Source organism: Haliotis asinina, chromosome 2 (assembly GCF_037392515.1).
Source record: "Haliotis asinina isolate JCU_RB_2024 chromosome 2, JCU_Hal_asi_v2, whole genome shotgun sequence".
Lineage (NCBI taxonomy): Eukaryota > Metazoa > Mollusca > Gastropoda > Lepetellida > Haliotidae > Haliotis > Haliotis asinina.
In genome coordinates, this window is record NC_090281.1 from 9722270 (window position 1) to 9740236 (window position 17967).

The 17967-nt window shown below is 39.1% G+C and overlaps 1 protein-coding gene across 1 annotated transcript in view; it reads right to left on the reverse strand.

Annotated features, from left to right (window-relative positions):
- Positions 1-14658: 14658 nt before the first annotated feature.
- Positions 14659-17967, reverse strand: part of LOC137273226 (abnormal spindle-like microcephaly-associated protein homolog) — a 57889-nt gene continuing 54580 nt past the window's right edge. The window contains exon 24 of the mRNA XM_067805736.1: positions 14659-16520. Coding sequence (XP_067661837.1) covers positions 16248-16520 — 273 coding nt within the window. The 3' untranslated portion in view covers positions 14659-16247. The remainder of the gene's footprint in view (positions 16521-17967) is intronic.

Sequence of the window (17967 nt, forward strand, 5' to 3'; positions counted from 1 at the left end):
TAGTTTGCAAGTAATAGCAACGCCTGCAGAGGTTAAAATTAAAACACACTCCTTGCATCTTGGTCTCTCTTCGTCCTGTTTATCTCAGTATCTAGGTTTTGGAAATGATGGTGATTGATGCGTAGTTCAGCTGTTAGCTGAGAAGAAAACAGTGTTAAGTTTACATGGCCAGCACCGACGGAATCAGGGATGCCTCAATGAAGCAGATGGACTTAATGGATCAATCTGTCACGTCTTGAAGAGAAGTAGAAAACGATAAACATCTTAAGGGTGGAGATGTTTTTGTTTTATTTCGAAAACGCCTCTTTTCGCTTTTTTCAGATATGCCATCTTGACTACTACCATATATATCTTGGTTAAACATTCCGGAATCAAATGTGCTGCTGTTCGTCATTCAACCAAATATCCCTAAAAACAATCCAAAACATTAAAACACCATACGAAATTTGTCCCCGACTCCGACTATATCATAGCAGAGCTATCTATTAACGTCGTAAATGTTGCAACCCTAATCAAATGAAATTTGAGCAACAGCGTGGCGCTGTTTGCAATCTTCGTGGAATGGACATGCTCGACGGTACCCCGAGAGTTTGAAATGTTAGCACCAAAGGCTGGTACTGTTGGACAGTTGACATTAACGGAAGCTTGACAACCGGAAGCTAATTTTCCTTGTCATATGGTCTTGTGGGGAGTGTTTTTGCGAACACCTGCTGCCGTCACTAATAGATAGTGAAGACCTGCTGCCGTCACTAATAGATAGTGAAGACCTGCTGCCATCACTAATAGATAGTGAAGACCTGCTGCCGTCACTAATAGATAGTGAAGACCTGCTGCCGTCACTAATAGATAGTGAAGCATACCCACATGCTCATAATGTAGTCTGAATAGTACAAAGGACTATTATTTTGCTATGGATTTCTTAGGGATGTGGAAATGTTTTTTTCTTTTCACTTTTATTGTCACTATGTTTTAATATGTATAGGAATACATGAAACAGATAGGCGGTTTCCATGATTACTTTCATTTGATACTCAGATGGATAAATCTATGGAAGGGAACATATTTGGCATGTTATCGATCTAATCAAAGCTTACATTCAACGTATGGAATACCTTCTTTTGATTAAAAGAATCCGACCAGAATACCTAATAGAAATGCCGAAAAAGCAGGGTATGTGCCTGCTTCTTGTCATAGTGTAATTATTCCATATGAATGATGACTGAGAGCTGTATCCCACGTACGTATTTCTCAGTACCTGCCAAAAGGTATTTGCAGATTTTTGTTGTTAACAACGTGCGAAATACCTTGAAGAAATGTAATTAGATTCGAACACAATGGTGTTGACGTTGAAATGGCCTGAGTAACTGCATCGTGTTATGATATAACCAGTGGTTATTAAGAAGGATTATGCAGGTACCTACCTTCGAGACAAAGTGTCAGACTTCGATACAACAGTTGAAAAGTATATGAGGGAAATTCGCGTTGTGTCATTTCAGTGTCAGTGTTAGGTTTGCGAACACTTATACTTTCACGTGGTCCCTTTTCGTTCCCTTTGGTCCACATAGTTACCACTACAGCCTAATCTTCCGTTCATTTCTGTTACCTAAGATAAGGAGCTGCCTGCATTACGTCATGTGAAGCCTGTGTCCAGGTTTTCTTTGTGTCATAACTGTCGAAACAAAGTTGTCATATGACAATAGTTATTGGTTGCGTTCCCCGACGTGTGTTATTGGACGCCGATAACTTCCAGAAGACTAAACCAAGTCCAGGAACGTGTTTTTCTGTCTTGTTCCCCAGGACGCGAAAACGTTCATGAGACCAGTGTTGAATAGAACACACCTTTGGACCTTTGGCAAAGAGCGATGGATTGGGTTGTTTTGTACCCACCGGTATAAGATACTGGCATAAAAAATATCTGGAAGCACTTGTGTTAAGGGACTAGAAACTATTCTTGTTTGATCTTTAGGGCATTGTGTGCAAATAACATCATGATCATACATGTGCGTTTTTATATTGACTTTGGGTTCCTTTCCCGGAGCAACTTTTACTAAGGTTAACCTTAATGTACATAAAGGATCCTTTAGAGCTATCTGAAAGAAGGCCTTGCGCCTAAAGTTTCTTGACTTTCCTTTGGATGGGTTTGTGATAGCTGCCAACAGTTTTTTAATGTGATTCATAAAGAAATGCTTATGTACAGTGAACTACGATGTTAACGAAAATGCCTGTAATACACTGTTTCTTTTTGCTCGTGGACGGTTGCTGTGTATGTTATTCGACATTCAAATGACGAACTACGTGTTTTTACGTAAAATTATAAATAGAAATTAGTGGTAGCTTTTCGTTCGTTACACTTGCATTGAAGCTAGAACTGGACTGAAGATGTACAGGTTTCTTGGAATTATTGAAATGTTTTGCTCGTTTTAGGTGCATGCTTGGTGATTCAACAGACCACTTCCGAGAGTAGAAAATCAATACAGTAACGACTGCGTCCTTGAATTTATCCACCACACATTGTGTGTCATCAGGTGATATAGTCGGCCCTGGTTATTATCTGCATTTTCTCAGAGGTGCAACAAGAGAAGATTCGTTTAGTGGATTGTCACTGTTGTCTTTTCCTTTGACATACTCTTAGTTCGGCCTCCCGACAGTAAAAGGTCAATTTTCCTGAAATGAAAATTTGAACTGTCGTTTAAATTTGTTTTTACCCTTTAACAATCTGCTGTTTGTAAAGTAAGGCGATAGTGACAAAGAAATTGGTAAGAGCGGAGATAGTTAGCAAGGACAAACGCGGGACCTTATTCACTGATTAAAAGTGAATAGACACATTTCTTCAGTTGTGCAATTGACAGGGCATTTTGATTTCTTCTCAAAAAGAAGTTGTATATCCATAAATCATAGTCCTCATTCTTCATCTACTCAACTTCTAGGATGCCTATCAAAGATGTTCTCAATGGAGATCCTCACACCGCTGTAACACTGACACATGTAATTGAAGTCCCTAGAGGATTCTGAGAAATATTTTAAAGTTCGTGAACTACTGGCCATTGATGCCTCCACCTTTCCCCTTTCACCTTTCTAGACACATATGTGTAAATGATCCTCGTCACAATCTGTTTTCCATCGCAGCTATGGGTTTGAATCTTCCTTGTTCTTACTTTCTGCCAACTCAGCAGTTTATTTCTTTACGTACGCGGCAAATCTACGTGTATTCATTAGACATGTGTTGAATGAAATTACATGAAAAGCTTTACACCAGTCTATAAGCAAATCTAAACGATTTCGGTAGTCTTCTTTCTTTACACAGTTCCTACCTTAATATTTCCCTTAAACTATCAATCCTCCTCTGTGTCTGTTTCGTATAATTACTTGTGCAGAAGTTTGTAACTGTAAATATGTTTGTTTCATAAGCTGAAAGAACCTATCTCCGATGTTTTTATATATAAAATATGTTGAAAGCAAACTAATTGTTGAATATGTTCCTTGAGCAGCCGACGTGTGAGCGTAGAGGTAGACTGAGACGACACAGACGAGTACTCTTGACTGAATGGGTTCATAGCAACCTGTACTGCGTTAAACCCAGTCGTTGTCGAGCCGGTGTTGTGTTTCAGATAATCACTCAGATGGTGTCTTCCTTTTCCGACTGTTTGCCTCCGTACTGAAAAGTACAATGATTAGTCTCTTAATTGCGATCTTATCCACTAAAATATACTGCGTACGTATTGTGTTGATTTCTGATGGCATGAGTTGCATGTAGAGACAATAATTATGTAATAATTTAAAATACAGATGTAATATTATAAATGATTTCAAATGACTAATGATATTTTATTATTTTTTGCGATTAATTTCACTTTTATATTTGTCATGATGACTAATATGCATAAACAACATTTGTTAAGGTTGACATCTTTAGAGGAAAGAATAATGTTGGTGCTGAGAGAAGTCGGATATGCACCAAATTCGAAAAAACGTATACGCGACAAAATCTCTTTTCCTGACAAATACTACTTGCAAAGCCCTTTGTACGATTCCGGCTTCAGCCCATCGATTGTTTATGAATCACTACCATATGATTACTGGTGTTAGATTTTCGCAAAAGTGAATGTATCGTGTCCCTCACGCTGGCACAAGTTACACAAAAGTTGAGCTGAAGGAAAGTCAAATTGTCACCTAAAAACATTTGAGAGCACAAGATACAAGTTTTGAAAAAAATGAAAAATGTCACCTGAGGCGAGAAAAATTCTCATCAGACCTCACACATGTTTAGTATGGTAAAATGTTTGACCTTCCATTGAATAGTGCTTTGCTGTCATTTTTTCCTAAAGCGGCCGAAACGTATGCTGTGATTAATGTCCTGATTTTGTACATCAACCTGTTGCTAGCTGACAATAGCTTCAGCTGGACAAAACATACAGGGGGGTTTATCAAGGAATAAAGCATAATGATGTATCTCCAGAAGACTTCGTATTTTATTTGACTTCGGTTAGGTAGGCTTGTGGTTAAAGCGTTCGCTCGTCACGCTGAAGACCTGTGTTCAGTTCCCCACATGGGTACAATGAAGCCCATTTCTGGTGTCCCCTGTCGTGATATTGCTGGAATATTGCTTAAAGGGTTTAAAACCTTACTCACTCCCTCACTCTGCTTCTTTGTTATTTTTCTCCAATTACTAACTTCTGGATTAAACAGACCAAATTGTATTCCGTAATCAATGTTCAGATTTTGTTCATCCAAGTAATTTTAGCTGCAAATAGCTAAAAACGTGATATACCAAGTATGGCCTACGTGATCTCACCAGAATATGTCGTATGTCAATATCTTGACACTGGCTGCCTGCATGATGACCAATGCCAATGATCATCATTATTTCTTGAACACGTGCATCTAACTCCGTAAAAGGCTGGCTCATGTGAGTCATTGCATGACGTCATGGATAGTTTACGTCACCCGCGTTACCATCACTGTGACGTTTCAGACGCGGCAACATGTGTGCACGTGGCAGTTCGCATGACCCTCTGTCAACGATAGGAAGCAGTAACCACTGTGATGTATGCAGGCGCTATGCTTAACAAACACGTGGGCGATGGAACTCGACAACAGCTTTCTCTCATTGTCGTGAACCAGCTATTCATGAGATCTCTGTCATATTCCTCGTGAGGATCACGTGATCTGATCAGTTGGTCGGTTGGAGGGCAACGTTCACTGTATAAAATGGGGATCGATGGTTAGGTTTGTTGGAGGTGGTAGTCTTGGGGTCACATAAAACAATCACGTTTCTTAATGTTAAGCGATCTTTCGCGTGTTTGAAACTGCCCGCATATACAGGATCTGTCACAATTAGAAATTCTAAAATGGCTCCCTAACCAAATGTCCGGAAAACAATATTTTTGACAGTCTGGTTATTTATCTGAGTTGATGCACCTTCTGGTAATACATGATCCTCGGGGAATTCGAAAACATATCTTGTTATCTTGAGTCTGGAGTGGCGTTTAGTGTCGCGTTCATTTTATATGGCGTGACTAGTTTAGAGTCACGACGTACGATGATTTTAGAGCTAGCCGACTGAGATTCCATGTCATTTGATCATAGACCTTTCCAGTGACGGGCAAGCAGACTGACGCCGAACTTCGCGTTTTAGCAGTATCGCACAAAGGGGAACATTAATTTAATATGTACAGGGGGAATGACTTTTCCTCAGCTGTATAGTACAAACAACATATTTACTAAGCACCACCTGGAATCTAATTACTTTCCACAAGAACAATAATTTGACTTTTTCACTTTACAAAAGGTTCTAATTAATATTTCGATTTGAAGAAAATAGGGCTTTAGGTAAATAAGGCTAAATTTTCCAACAAACATACGAAATTACCGTTTTTAAGCATTTAAGTTCATCGTTAAGAAAACAAAACGGGTTAGTTCAAAATCGAGCCAACAGTAATCCTTTTGGGTTCGTTGTGCATGATATTCGATTAGCTCCGCTTTGGTTTGACCCGAGTCGTCCTATGTGGTCCCGTGAATCTCTTGTGCTCTCACAAATGCCCTGGAATCATTCGCAATCTGATTTCGTATCGGTAGTGACGTCACAGTCTTTGCCTCTCGTATCCGGTTTCACTGCTCACGCAAGAAATTTGATGGCGCGATATTTTAGGACCCTATACTGGTTAAATTGGGGCCGTAGGGACTCATATGAACAAGCCTTATACGCTTCGATTCCCCACATGGGTACAATGTGTGAACCCGATTCCTGGTGTTCCCCGACGTGACATTGCTTGAATATTGCTAAACGCGGCGTAAAACTAAACGCACACTCTCACCACAGCGATGAATGAACCTGTATAATGTAACATAATGTCAGATTACACTTTATAAACTCAAGGATGTCTTTCATATTACTTTGCACTTACTATATTAAAGGCGTGTGGGCGATGCTGTACTTATGCTCGTGTACAGATGGACAGTGGTGTATCCTTACATACAAGCACATACCATCGTATGGGGTTTCGAACAGGGAGACAAACCTACTGTGAAGTTTACCCGGGCTAACTGTAGATGGATCGATGTTATAACAATAAATGAGTGTTGGGATTACATTGGACTACTTACTTTATACCAGGTGTACATCATGTGTTATATAATATGTTCAACGTAATTGATATCATATACTTACATATGGTAGGGGCTCGATGGGCGAGCTGGCTAAGGCGCCAGGCTAGTGATCCAGCGAGGTTGTGGGATCGAGCCCACCTGTGACCGGGTGTAAACACCTTGGAGTGCACTTAAAAGAACCTTCGAATCCGTTGGTATATCAACAGATGGTGGTACCTCGTTATGATGAGAGAACCTCAATGCGCCCAGTTGCAGCAAGAGTTGTAAACTCCCCAGAGAGTTGAGATTGAAATACGATGTTCTGCTGAGATTGACATCTAGTGATCGAGGAAAAATACCATTGCCCTCAGCATGCACTAATGGGTGGATATGTGCGCTATATAAGTATCCTATATCCTATCCTATTTCTGTCTTTAGAAGTTCAGGAAGATTTGCGAAAAAATGAAAGCAAATGTCTTCGAGGCTTACCGTTGAGACAATATGTGAAATGCTGCAATTTCTCACTGATATCATCTCATTGATGAAAATTCGGGGTAAAACATTTACACAAGAAACAGGTATCCTCATGCGTATGAACTGTGCTCCCCTCCTTACAGATCCGTTTCTTCATGCATGGGAATCAACTGTGCATCCCTCCTTACAGATCCGTTTCTTCATGCATGGGAATCAACTGTGCATCCCTCCTTACAGATCCGTTTCTTCATACATGGAAATCAACTGTGCATCCCTCCTCACAGACCCGTTTCTTCATACATGGAAATCAACTGTGCATCCCTCCTCACAGACCCGTTTCTTCATACATGGAAATCAACTGTGCATCCCTCCTCACAGACCCGTTTCTTCATGCATGGGAATCAACTGTGCATCCCTCCTTACAGACCCGTTTCTTCATGCATGGAAATCAACTGTGCATCCCTCCTTACAGACCCGTTTCTTCATGCATGGGAATCAACTGTGCATCCCTCCTCACAGACCTGTATCTTCATGCATGGGAATCAACTGTGCTCCCCTCCTTACAGATCCGTTTCTTCATGCATGGGAATCAACTGTGCATCCCTCCTCACAGACCCGTTTCTTCATGCATGGAAATCAACTGTACATCCCTCCTTACAGATCCGTTTCTTCATGCATGGAAATCAACTGTGCATCCCTCCTCACAGACCCGTTTCTTCATGCATGGAAATCAACTGTGCATCCCTTCCTTGCATACCCGTTTCTTCATGCATGGAAATCAGAATTTCTGCTTGGGTTTCCAAAATCAAAACAAGCTAATCTGTCAAGAAGTTTAACTTAGACAATCATTATCTGAGAGTTTTGTGACATATGGTGAAATCATGATATTGACACTTCCCGACATTGTTGATATTGGTGTATGTGTATTTCTCATAGATCGCAAGTAAATCGTTACTTACTACATTTCATTTTCATCTGTTTGATTGGCATTTTAGAAGTTGATAGATAATAGAAAAGTCTAATACTTTATGGGTAACAACTTCTATATTTCTACGATGCCACGTTTCGGTATAGCTTCTTATGCCGTTTTCAAGCACAAGTAAACGTGTGAAGAATAAAAAAGAACGTCTTCTGCACAAAACGTGTCATGTACGTATGCTAAATTTGCCATTTAAGTTGGCTTTGGTTTCCACATAGAGCATATAGCCTTTTTGCACTTATTTATTAAAGGCGTGTGGGCGATGCTGTACTTATCCTCATGTATAGATTCAGTGGACAGTGACGTATCCTTACATTCAATCACATACTATCGTATGGGATTTCTAACGGGTACACAAACTCATTATGAAGCTTTCCTGGGGCTAAACAGAAGTTTCGACTGGGTTACAGTTGTAAATACAACGTTGATCAACTAACCTCTGTCTATTCAAGCCAAAGGGTAGTTTGCCAGGAGTTTAACAATATAGTAGAAAATAAACCAAACATAATAAAAGTGATAACTCGCCCCTTTAGTATTGACAATTACTCAATGTTACACAAATATATATTGATGCATCGAAAGAACCTTCCAACATCCGTACTGCTCGGGCTTTGTGGATACTCGGTTTATCGATCGCTAAGGTGTTCAGATTCCCTGATTATCTTTCTGTTTTTGCGGCTGAACTTTTGTCCATTTTGCAAACACTGAGATGGGTAGATGGACATGACCATAAAGCAGTTATCTTTACAGATTCCATGACAGTTATTAAAGCTACAGAAACAAAAAAAAAAAAAGAAAGAAAGCTACAGATGCTGGTGCAAGTGGATTTAGAGATGACATTGTCCATAAGATATTAAAGGTTGATACATGAAGTACATTGCATGCCACATTGTGTGGGTCCCAGCGCATGCTGGAATACATAGGAATGAGACTGCAGATAATTTGGCCAAATCCGAATTACAATTCCCTGAAGCTGATTTAAATAAATTTCAACCAATCCCTAAAGATTCTGAACATGTTTTATCGCAATCATTCTTTTACAAGGAGTTGGCAACAGTTGTGGAATACAGGTACTACCGGCCGACATATGTACAACATGTGCCCATGTTCATTACTCACATATGGTCACTGCTGGCTAAATCCTTACAAGGGTATTTTAGATAAGACGGTCTCTTCCAAATGTGGCTATTGCAATTTGGAGACGCCTGAAAACATCGAACATTATCGAATTACATGCCCTGGACATAACAACATAAGACATAACATCAGAAGTGCTGTGCTTGAGGTTGGTGATATATGTATTTTCTTAAGAAATAGTTGTGGGCACCAATATCATGCATGGGTCTGTGCAAAGGGAAGTTTTAGCTTCACCCTCGTCATCTGTAAAATAGGATGAGATCTAGACAGGCTCTCGAATGGCTTAGACAGATTCAGTTCTGTGGTTTTAAATCATTTTAACACTTTGTCATTTGAACTTATTGTTTTTTAATGAATGAGAATTTCATGATTCAGAAAGTTGATATGATTACTTAAGGTTTTTAATCCGTAGCACAAAGCACATGCAGGTTATTCATAATATGTGATACATTTATCCAAATTGATATTCATAGTGTTGTTTCTTTTATCTTAACTAAATGATTCCCTTTTGAAATTGTAATGAGATTAAATATAATTGTTTATTAAATAAAGTCAGTGTGTTGGGTGTAAATATCTGTTATTGGCCCACGCCGCCCTAAAACTGTAGAACCAACCAACCAACCTTTCCGTGGAATAACTCTATATTACATCTATCATGTTTATATTGAAAATCTTGTCTGTCCTCGTACCCTAATACTCCATCACACATGAGGCGGAATCAGCCTGAATGCTTCCGGAATGAAACTTTGTGGAGATTTCTGTCAATGCGAACTGAATTCTAAAACTTCTTCTTGCATTCCGAATACATTCCAAATACTTGGGTCATTTGGGGGGACATGCTCGAATGCTCAAAATATTCGAGGTACATTCGAAGTGGAAAAGTATCGAACGGCATTTCAGGTCATTCGAACAGCATTCTATGTATTCTTACTGTATTTTGGTGGCATTTTAAGCATTCATGCTGCAGCCTAACTGCATGCTAAGTATTCTGAACATATTCGAGGGTGAACAGAAAAGACAAGCCACTTCAAATCCTGTCAAAATGTCTCAAATGCGCCTCGAATGAGTCGGAATGTATCTCGATTGTTGGTGGCCTCCATTTACAATATTCTTCAAATGTATTGGAATATTTCGATTGAAGTTGGAATACAGCTCGAATATGTATCGAATACACTTGGGATACAGACTGAATGTCCCGAATGATCTTCAAGTGACTTCACCAAAACACCGCAGAATCGCCTAAAAACCGTGTTCACCTGTAACCGAAACGTCATTTGGGAGTCGCTTTCTTACAAAGCCTGGAATAAATTTTGGCATTGTATCTCGAGTGCGGTTTGCATTTTGGAAATATGTTTCGTCTGGCTAATTCTCTTTGATTCCTGTCAATTCGAGATACGTGTGAAGGGGTCCATAGGAAATGATTGAATCGAGGATGATTTTAATGTCTGGATTGCCTCAATAAAGCATGAGTTTGGAAAAATGGGATTCAGCTCTGCCCCACTGGGAAGTAAGCTAGCACATGCGGTGTCTGAGTGAGTGAGTGAGTGAGTGATTTTGTTTGAAAACATTATGTCTTTGTTCTCAAGCAGCGACTGGGTACCCGGTCAGATTAAATGGCAATTGTTTATGTCACTGCGAATAGGTCATTTTATATCTATCATTTGAGCGTGCCAGACATTGTGTTACAAATGTTTATTTATTTTTTTTTTGCTAATTTGTTTGAGCTTTGAATGAACAGCTATGCCCATGTTTGTCAAAAAAATTATAAATAAATTTAAAAAATAGCGCTTTTGGGCTAATCTAGTGATGTCAGCAGATAAGCCCTGTATTGTTCAGCTGTTCCAGCCTAACGTCATAACTTGTGGACAAGCATAGGTGTTCATGTCGTATTTGCATTATTATAACGCCTTAGTAGCCATTGGTGTTGCAAGTTGGTTTCCGCTGCAGCAGTGTCAATGTTGGCACTTGGTGGCGTGTAGAGATCATACTTACATATATCTCAAACATCGTGGTCACGTGGAATCGTTATCACCTGTAGAAGAGGTTTCCAGATGTTGATACCGCTAAGCCAAAGTTTGGTCAAACTTGCATTTACTCTGGGCTACCATTGTATTCTTCGAGCGACAAAACTTCCAAAATCAGATCTTCAAAAGCTTCGTGATAAATTCTCCTAGCTATTCATCATTATTGGATAATATATTATATGAATGGCCTCACTGTCTTTGGGGAACACACTGAATTTAATGTTTCGAAGGCAAATGTGACTTTCACTACAAGTGTAACCCTCAACGTTTGCAGAATATTGAACAATATTCATTTATTATTAGGTCAACTCATCTATAAAACAGATGAAATAATTCTTAAGTTCAATGCATGCAAGTAAGCATAAAATGAAGGAAAAACAACGGAAAAATATATCCACCGACATCCCAGTTTATTATTCGACAAATCACACAGTGATGCGTGCTTTTGAACAAAGCATGTGCCAGTCTTGAAGAAATATTTCTACAAAGGAATTCTCGCTCTCCTATGTCAAAGGTGTGCAATATAATGCGAAAGTCTCATAATAGTCTAAGATATAATATTACCGAATAAACCAGACGAGGTCAATAGACTTGGAAAGCACAAGCCAAAGCATAGAGATCTTCTAACCACGCTCCTGAATTTCGCAAATATCTCGAACATCAAAACTAAACTAACATCAATTTTAATTCTTCTAAAGGTGAATACGGCAATTAAGTGTTTATATTACATGAGCTGCACTCTGCCCTTGGGCTGCTATGTGAGATGATAACATACACTGCTGGGCCCTTAATTATCCCTCTGTATCAAGATACTCTTTAAGATATAGTTGATCAAATATGAAAACCAGGACATTTTCACCGTCGTGACATAATGTCACTCTAATTCATTTTCCAAGCCTTGGCGAGATGATACAGATCCCAATAATTATCGCCATAAAATGTGTTTTTGTGGAACCATAGAAGAAATGGTAAATAACATTTGGGTTTATTATTTGGAAAGCCATAATTTGATTACACATTTTGAAAGTGGTGTCCGGGACAATATCGTTCATTCGAACCATTTGTTGGAATTGCTATTGCAATCAAACAAGACCCAGTATCTTGAAAAAGCCTATGATACTGTCTCAACTCATTGCATTATTAAGCATATATACTGAGTACATGTATACCACAGAGTTCACAATCATATATTAAATGGTATATTAAGGAAAGGACACGAGAATGTGGTATAGGGGGTATAATCTATTTGCTAAGGTCGATAGGATGAACTGAGAATAATAACAGTACCCACATTCTGTTCCATGTGGTTACAGAATGTATCAATAAAATGCATAAACAAAGTGTGTATGTATGGTCAACCCGTGCGTTGACAACTTCCAATCAACGCCACCTCGTGGAAAACCATTACTGGGCAGTCGCACCATATCCATATTCTGGGCTTGGTTCCTGAAAGAGCGCATACATCTACCAAGAGCATCCCAGATGCACGCGATTGGATTGAGTTCAGGTGACCTTGACGGCCGGGCAGGAACGTTGATTCCTGTGTTCTGCAATTTATTCCTGGACAAGATGTCTGTATAGGGTCTGGTATTGTCATGTTGAAAGTGCAGACCTAGCCCATGTATTGGACAGAAAGCATCCCAAGCCATGACACGTCCGTCCCAAAATGTGCCAACGTCTTGTACACAACACAGAAGACCACGTTGACGGGGTCGCCTGTACACAACACTGAAGACCACGTTGACGGGGTCGCTTGTACACTCTCGTCGCACCATCAGCTAATCTGAGTGTAAATCTTGATAAGTCACTGAAGACAACTCTATTGCAGTCCCTCTGAGTCCATCGAAGATGTCGTCGGGCCCACAGCAAGCGCTGACGTCGACGTGATGGCGTCAAACTGGTTCCACGATATGGTCGTCGAACACGAAGGTGAGGAGCTCGTCAGGCATCAGAGAACTCTCTTTTTCATGTATACAAATCACTGAACAGTCAAAAATGAATTACGGTTCCGTCATTAACGCACAGAAACTGTTATGAAACAGATCAACGGGGTTGAGACTTTGTCTTGGAGCTTGAAGGACCTGTCCTGTTGACAGGGTCTAGAGATCGATGAACCTTATTTTCTTAAACAAAGTCATTTGACTCTTGCATGACAACATATCACTACTAAATATATATCAGTCGAAAACTTCATATCATACCAGAAAATAATTATCTTGATATGTTTACTACACGACCTAGAAATATTTTAAACCAGAGGTGGACATAAGGCATGTCTATTTGAATTCTACCTCTTTCCACTGATGGATCAACGTATCATTGATTCAAATTGCTCTCTTTCAGATTAACAGAAAATAGGCGTATATTCATGACTAAAGTCAAAGCTGTTCAAACAGCCTTGGAATATATTGAAATGCACTTGTAAAATTTGATCATTTTCTCTGATTCTCAAATAAGCCTACAGGCACTTAAAATGTCAAATCTAATATTTAAGAATGATACGACATTCTTGCCACTGATCAATAAGACGTCAGTGGTTATACAGTCATGCTTGTATGTCTGGTAAGTACAAAGTGTGTGGAACTGTAAGGAATTATTTCCATCGCGAGTGACAGTTCATAATACAGTGGAAGCTGTCAAAACCGGTATCTGTCCCATCCGGCATAAATGTTTTGTGTCTGTTAAAGTGTCTATATTGAAAAGATATGTCTTCCCATGTACATGATCATTCAGTTCGCTGTCCTATTTAAGGCATACCTGCGAACATTATTTTCAGTTATGAGCCTTCACCAGGGTTGTTCAAATCATTCCAAGGGGAACAGATAGACAGTTTTGATTTATTTGGATGTTTTGTCAGTTATTTGGTCAGGGAAATTAAGGTCATTTAACATTCTGTTCCTGTAGACATTCACGTATGTAATTATCCATAAGCAACAGAAACATTTGAAAATAAAGCAAAGTGCACTACAAACTAACACCACTGAAGTATGCGCGCGCGCGTGTGTGTGTGCATGCACCTGTGCTATGAATTTAACAGAGCCCTTAAGTTAGAACTGTTTCAAGTGCCTACATGGATTACAGGTGTCAGGATGAACACATCGGTGGATGTAACCAGCATATTGTGGTGCTGACAAGTCTAACACATTAATTATAAATCTAGGTTTCTAAACTGTTGAAGAAACTGTGCTTTGACAAATGCTTCAAATGGCTGTGCAATTGGTGGTATCATGATGAGTTTGTGTCCACATCTTGTTTGAATGTACAGTTAGCAAAAACAATATATTCTCTGGACAATTCATAACCAAAGTCTCAGTCTCAAAAGGCTACCATAACACTGACCAAATGTTGTCAGGCAACTGCTTTGGGAAGCTCCTTTTGCGGTGAATAGGTATTTTGAGCACAGCTGTGAATTTATAAGTGCCGTGCTGGTATTTCTTTACATTCACTACAACACAACTATGATTTATAGTTTTATACATAGTATTTATTACATCAGATGTGATTCAATGCAGATAGCGGATGACAGGTTTAGCAGAGAAGGTCCAGAAACAGTGAAATTCTTTACATCAGGACAGACAATACAAAGTTACTTAAAAGACACGTCATTTTGTATGGAATTGCTCTAGCTGTCACAAGCAGCTCTTTAGATACATAACTACAGTCTAAACTAAACCCATTATATACCCAAACAGAGGCTCAGTATTATTTGACACACTGCTTATACTGAGTCAAACAAACCCCAGCAGCAGGTCGCCTCAGCTAAACTTTTCAACTGACCAATCAGAACATAGCTTACCAAACTACAAGTGTTGGCATTCACACATACCTTTTGAACTTTTACTTTGAAAAAGTTTGTACCCGAACAATTCTGAATGCAATTTTCCATACGATCTCTTCTGAGTAATGCATATGCTGAACAGTAAATAAAAGCCGTTGTCTGACTGGTTATATCCGTCCATTCGTCTTGCAGTTGACTGGATGATCATAAGTAGCTGAAAAGGTTAGCTGACGCAACATTCCACTATTGTTTGATGGTCTCAGGACAGCAGTGTAACGAATAATACTAAGCCTACATTTACTTAGACTCATTATATACAAATGTACAGGGTAATCAGGATATTGCCATATACCTGGCTTAGTGAGTTTGCGATAATTTGGCTTTGATACATCGAGACATAGCACGTCTGTCATACTTGTGTGAGGAAAGCCAGATTTGATGCTGCCCGTGATTTGATGGCTATTCTGTTCATAAAACTGGTGACCACGGATGACACTCAGGATAAATCTAGGATTAAAAACACTATCAGCAGAACCTGACAGGGCTAAAGGACAACTCTGGACATTTTCTTGCTTGTGGCAATGTTAGGTTGGTTTGTAAACTAGTTTGTGTAAACCAGTGTCCATGAACTTTAAGTCTTTACATATATAGTCCGTAATAACGCACTGTCAATACTGAACATTTACAAGTGGAACGGGATGTAAATAAGAGATTTACAAACAATCACTTTGTTAATATTTATGACACATATTCACATCACTGAAATTACACATCAGTTTTATGATTAATATACATGATAAAACAGACAAATTAGGTTCCAAACTTATTGGCCAATTCATGCCAAACCTGTACACGTATTTGTAAAACAATCAGTATTGTCTCAACCTTCAGAGGCAAAGAATGATAGTGGAATCACTGGGATTTTCTGTGTGGAAAGTTCACCAGTAGGGTTCCAGGAATCATGTAACATCAGTCTGCACCACTGGTAATAGCACTTATTGCCCAGTCTTTAGTCTTTACTAAAATTTAATCTTTGTCCAGTCAGGTCCAACTTTGGCCACACATGTCACACCTCTTGCTGAGTGTCAGTCAAAGATCCAGTCCTAGAATTTGGAGAATGGCGTCACATTTCCTGTTCTGTATCTGGCAACTGATGCATGAACTAATAAGGAGCATATACAATACTCAAGCTCTAACTAAATCCTGCATCAAGAATTCATGTAATTCTAGCACTGGAATAAATATTGGCACCCCTCCCTCCCTTCCAGAATCACTTTGCAGACAGATGCAGGTTCTCCAGGACAAAGTTGATGGCCGGTAGTGGTTCGGACAAGGCGTGAAGACTGTCGCGTTTCAGAGTCCACTCCGGTCGAATTCGTCTCCGCTTGACAGGTGTGGGTAGTGGCAGTGTGGAGTTGAAGCTGCGTGAGGCGGCCATCCTGGCCTTGACAAGCTTGTGACGTTCATCTACTTTGTTTTTGCGAGCCACCAGACTCTGAATGCTGCGGATCTTCTCCATTAGCTTCGTCTGTTGCAGGATCTCCTGGAAGACAATGTTGAATATGTAGATTCAATTACAAAATTCAGTAAAAAAAAGTTAATTTGGATGATGTCAATAATAAATGTACATTTTTTCTATAAAATCTGATGGGAAAAGATTCAAGTAAAAGTAAAAGGTTTAATTTGGAATTTTTATCATTAAAAATTTCAGTTAATCTATATATTCAAAATTCCTCTGGGCTTTACATTTGTATGCACTAACCATTTCATAGCGAGTGAATGCAGAGTTAGGCAACACCTGATAATGAATGCTGAGGATATTTCATATCTGTAGTGAAATCTGATGTATCTGTCATTAAGCGACAAGCAAACTGTCACACAAAAATGTAAACATTTTTTCTTGCAGTCGGTCCCATTTTCAATGATATGAAATATTTATATAAGGAAAACTGATATTCCAGAAACTACCTCAGGAAATTCTATCCTTGGAATACATTTCCACCTTCTTTTTTTCCTTTTCACCTAGTATAACATTTCCAAAGGAAGGAATCTCAAGGGACAAAGGATTCTAACATCCCATTACACAAATCCAGTTTGTGAATCATTATTCCTACCAGTTTGGACTAAAACATCAAACATTGAGCAGGTATGGATGAATCCCTATGAACAGCTGAAAGAGACTTGTAAGCATAAATGCAGGGAGTGTCTGTAAGGCTGTGTTTAAACAAAACAATCGTTACAAAAGGGATTCTGATGTCTGCCAGTGATTGGCTTGCTGCTTTCAGCTTTCAGCAAGATACCTGATTCGGTATATGGTGTGAGTCAACCCAGTGGTTTATATCATGGGCAGCAAACTGAGATATGGAGTTGAAGATATTTCTAGTCATCAGCATATGTCTAAACAAGCATCCAGATCAACAGAGGGGTAAAGAAGGGATAGGAAGAACAAAAGCTGAGACCAGATCAGATGTATGTGCCGGAGTCCATCATGGTGGATGAGCCCTTTGATATTTGACTTGAGGAACTGATCATGAATACCACTGTAATGCTATATAGATGGAGCCTGACTAAAAACACAAGACCACTTAATGTATGTCTATGTTAGGGAGAATTGTGAACTGTGAATCATTTGTAAATTTGGAAAAAGATCAGAGATATTTTTTCACATAAATTTAGCAGACTAAAAACTTTGACAGGCAAGATGATGCAATATGACGTATTACATATTTTTTCCCACAGAATCAGAGGTGATGACGTACATCCAAAGAACAATTAATTAGCTTCAGATTCTCCATAGTTTTGACATTTCATTCAGTTTTCATCGTCTTTCTTATACTGACGGGAGATCCTAAAATAAACCATACCAACTATTTCATTGCTCAGTGGAACAGACAGATTTGGATGCCAAATCTAGTGTTATAATGCTGTTGATGATATTCAAAGAGGTCAAACTGCAAATTAACAGTTGCTAATTGCTGACATGTTTTTGA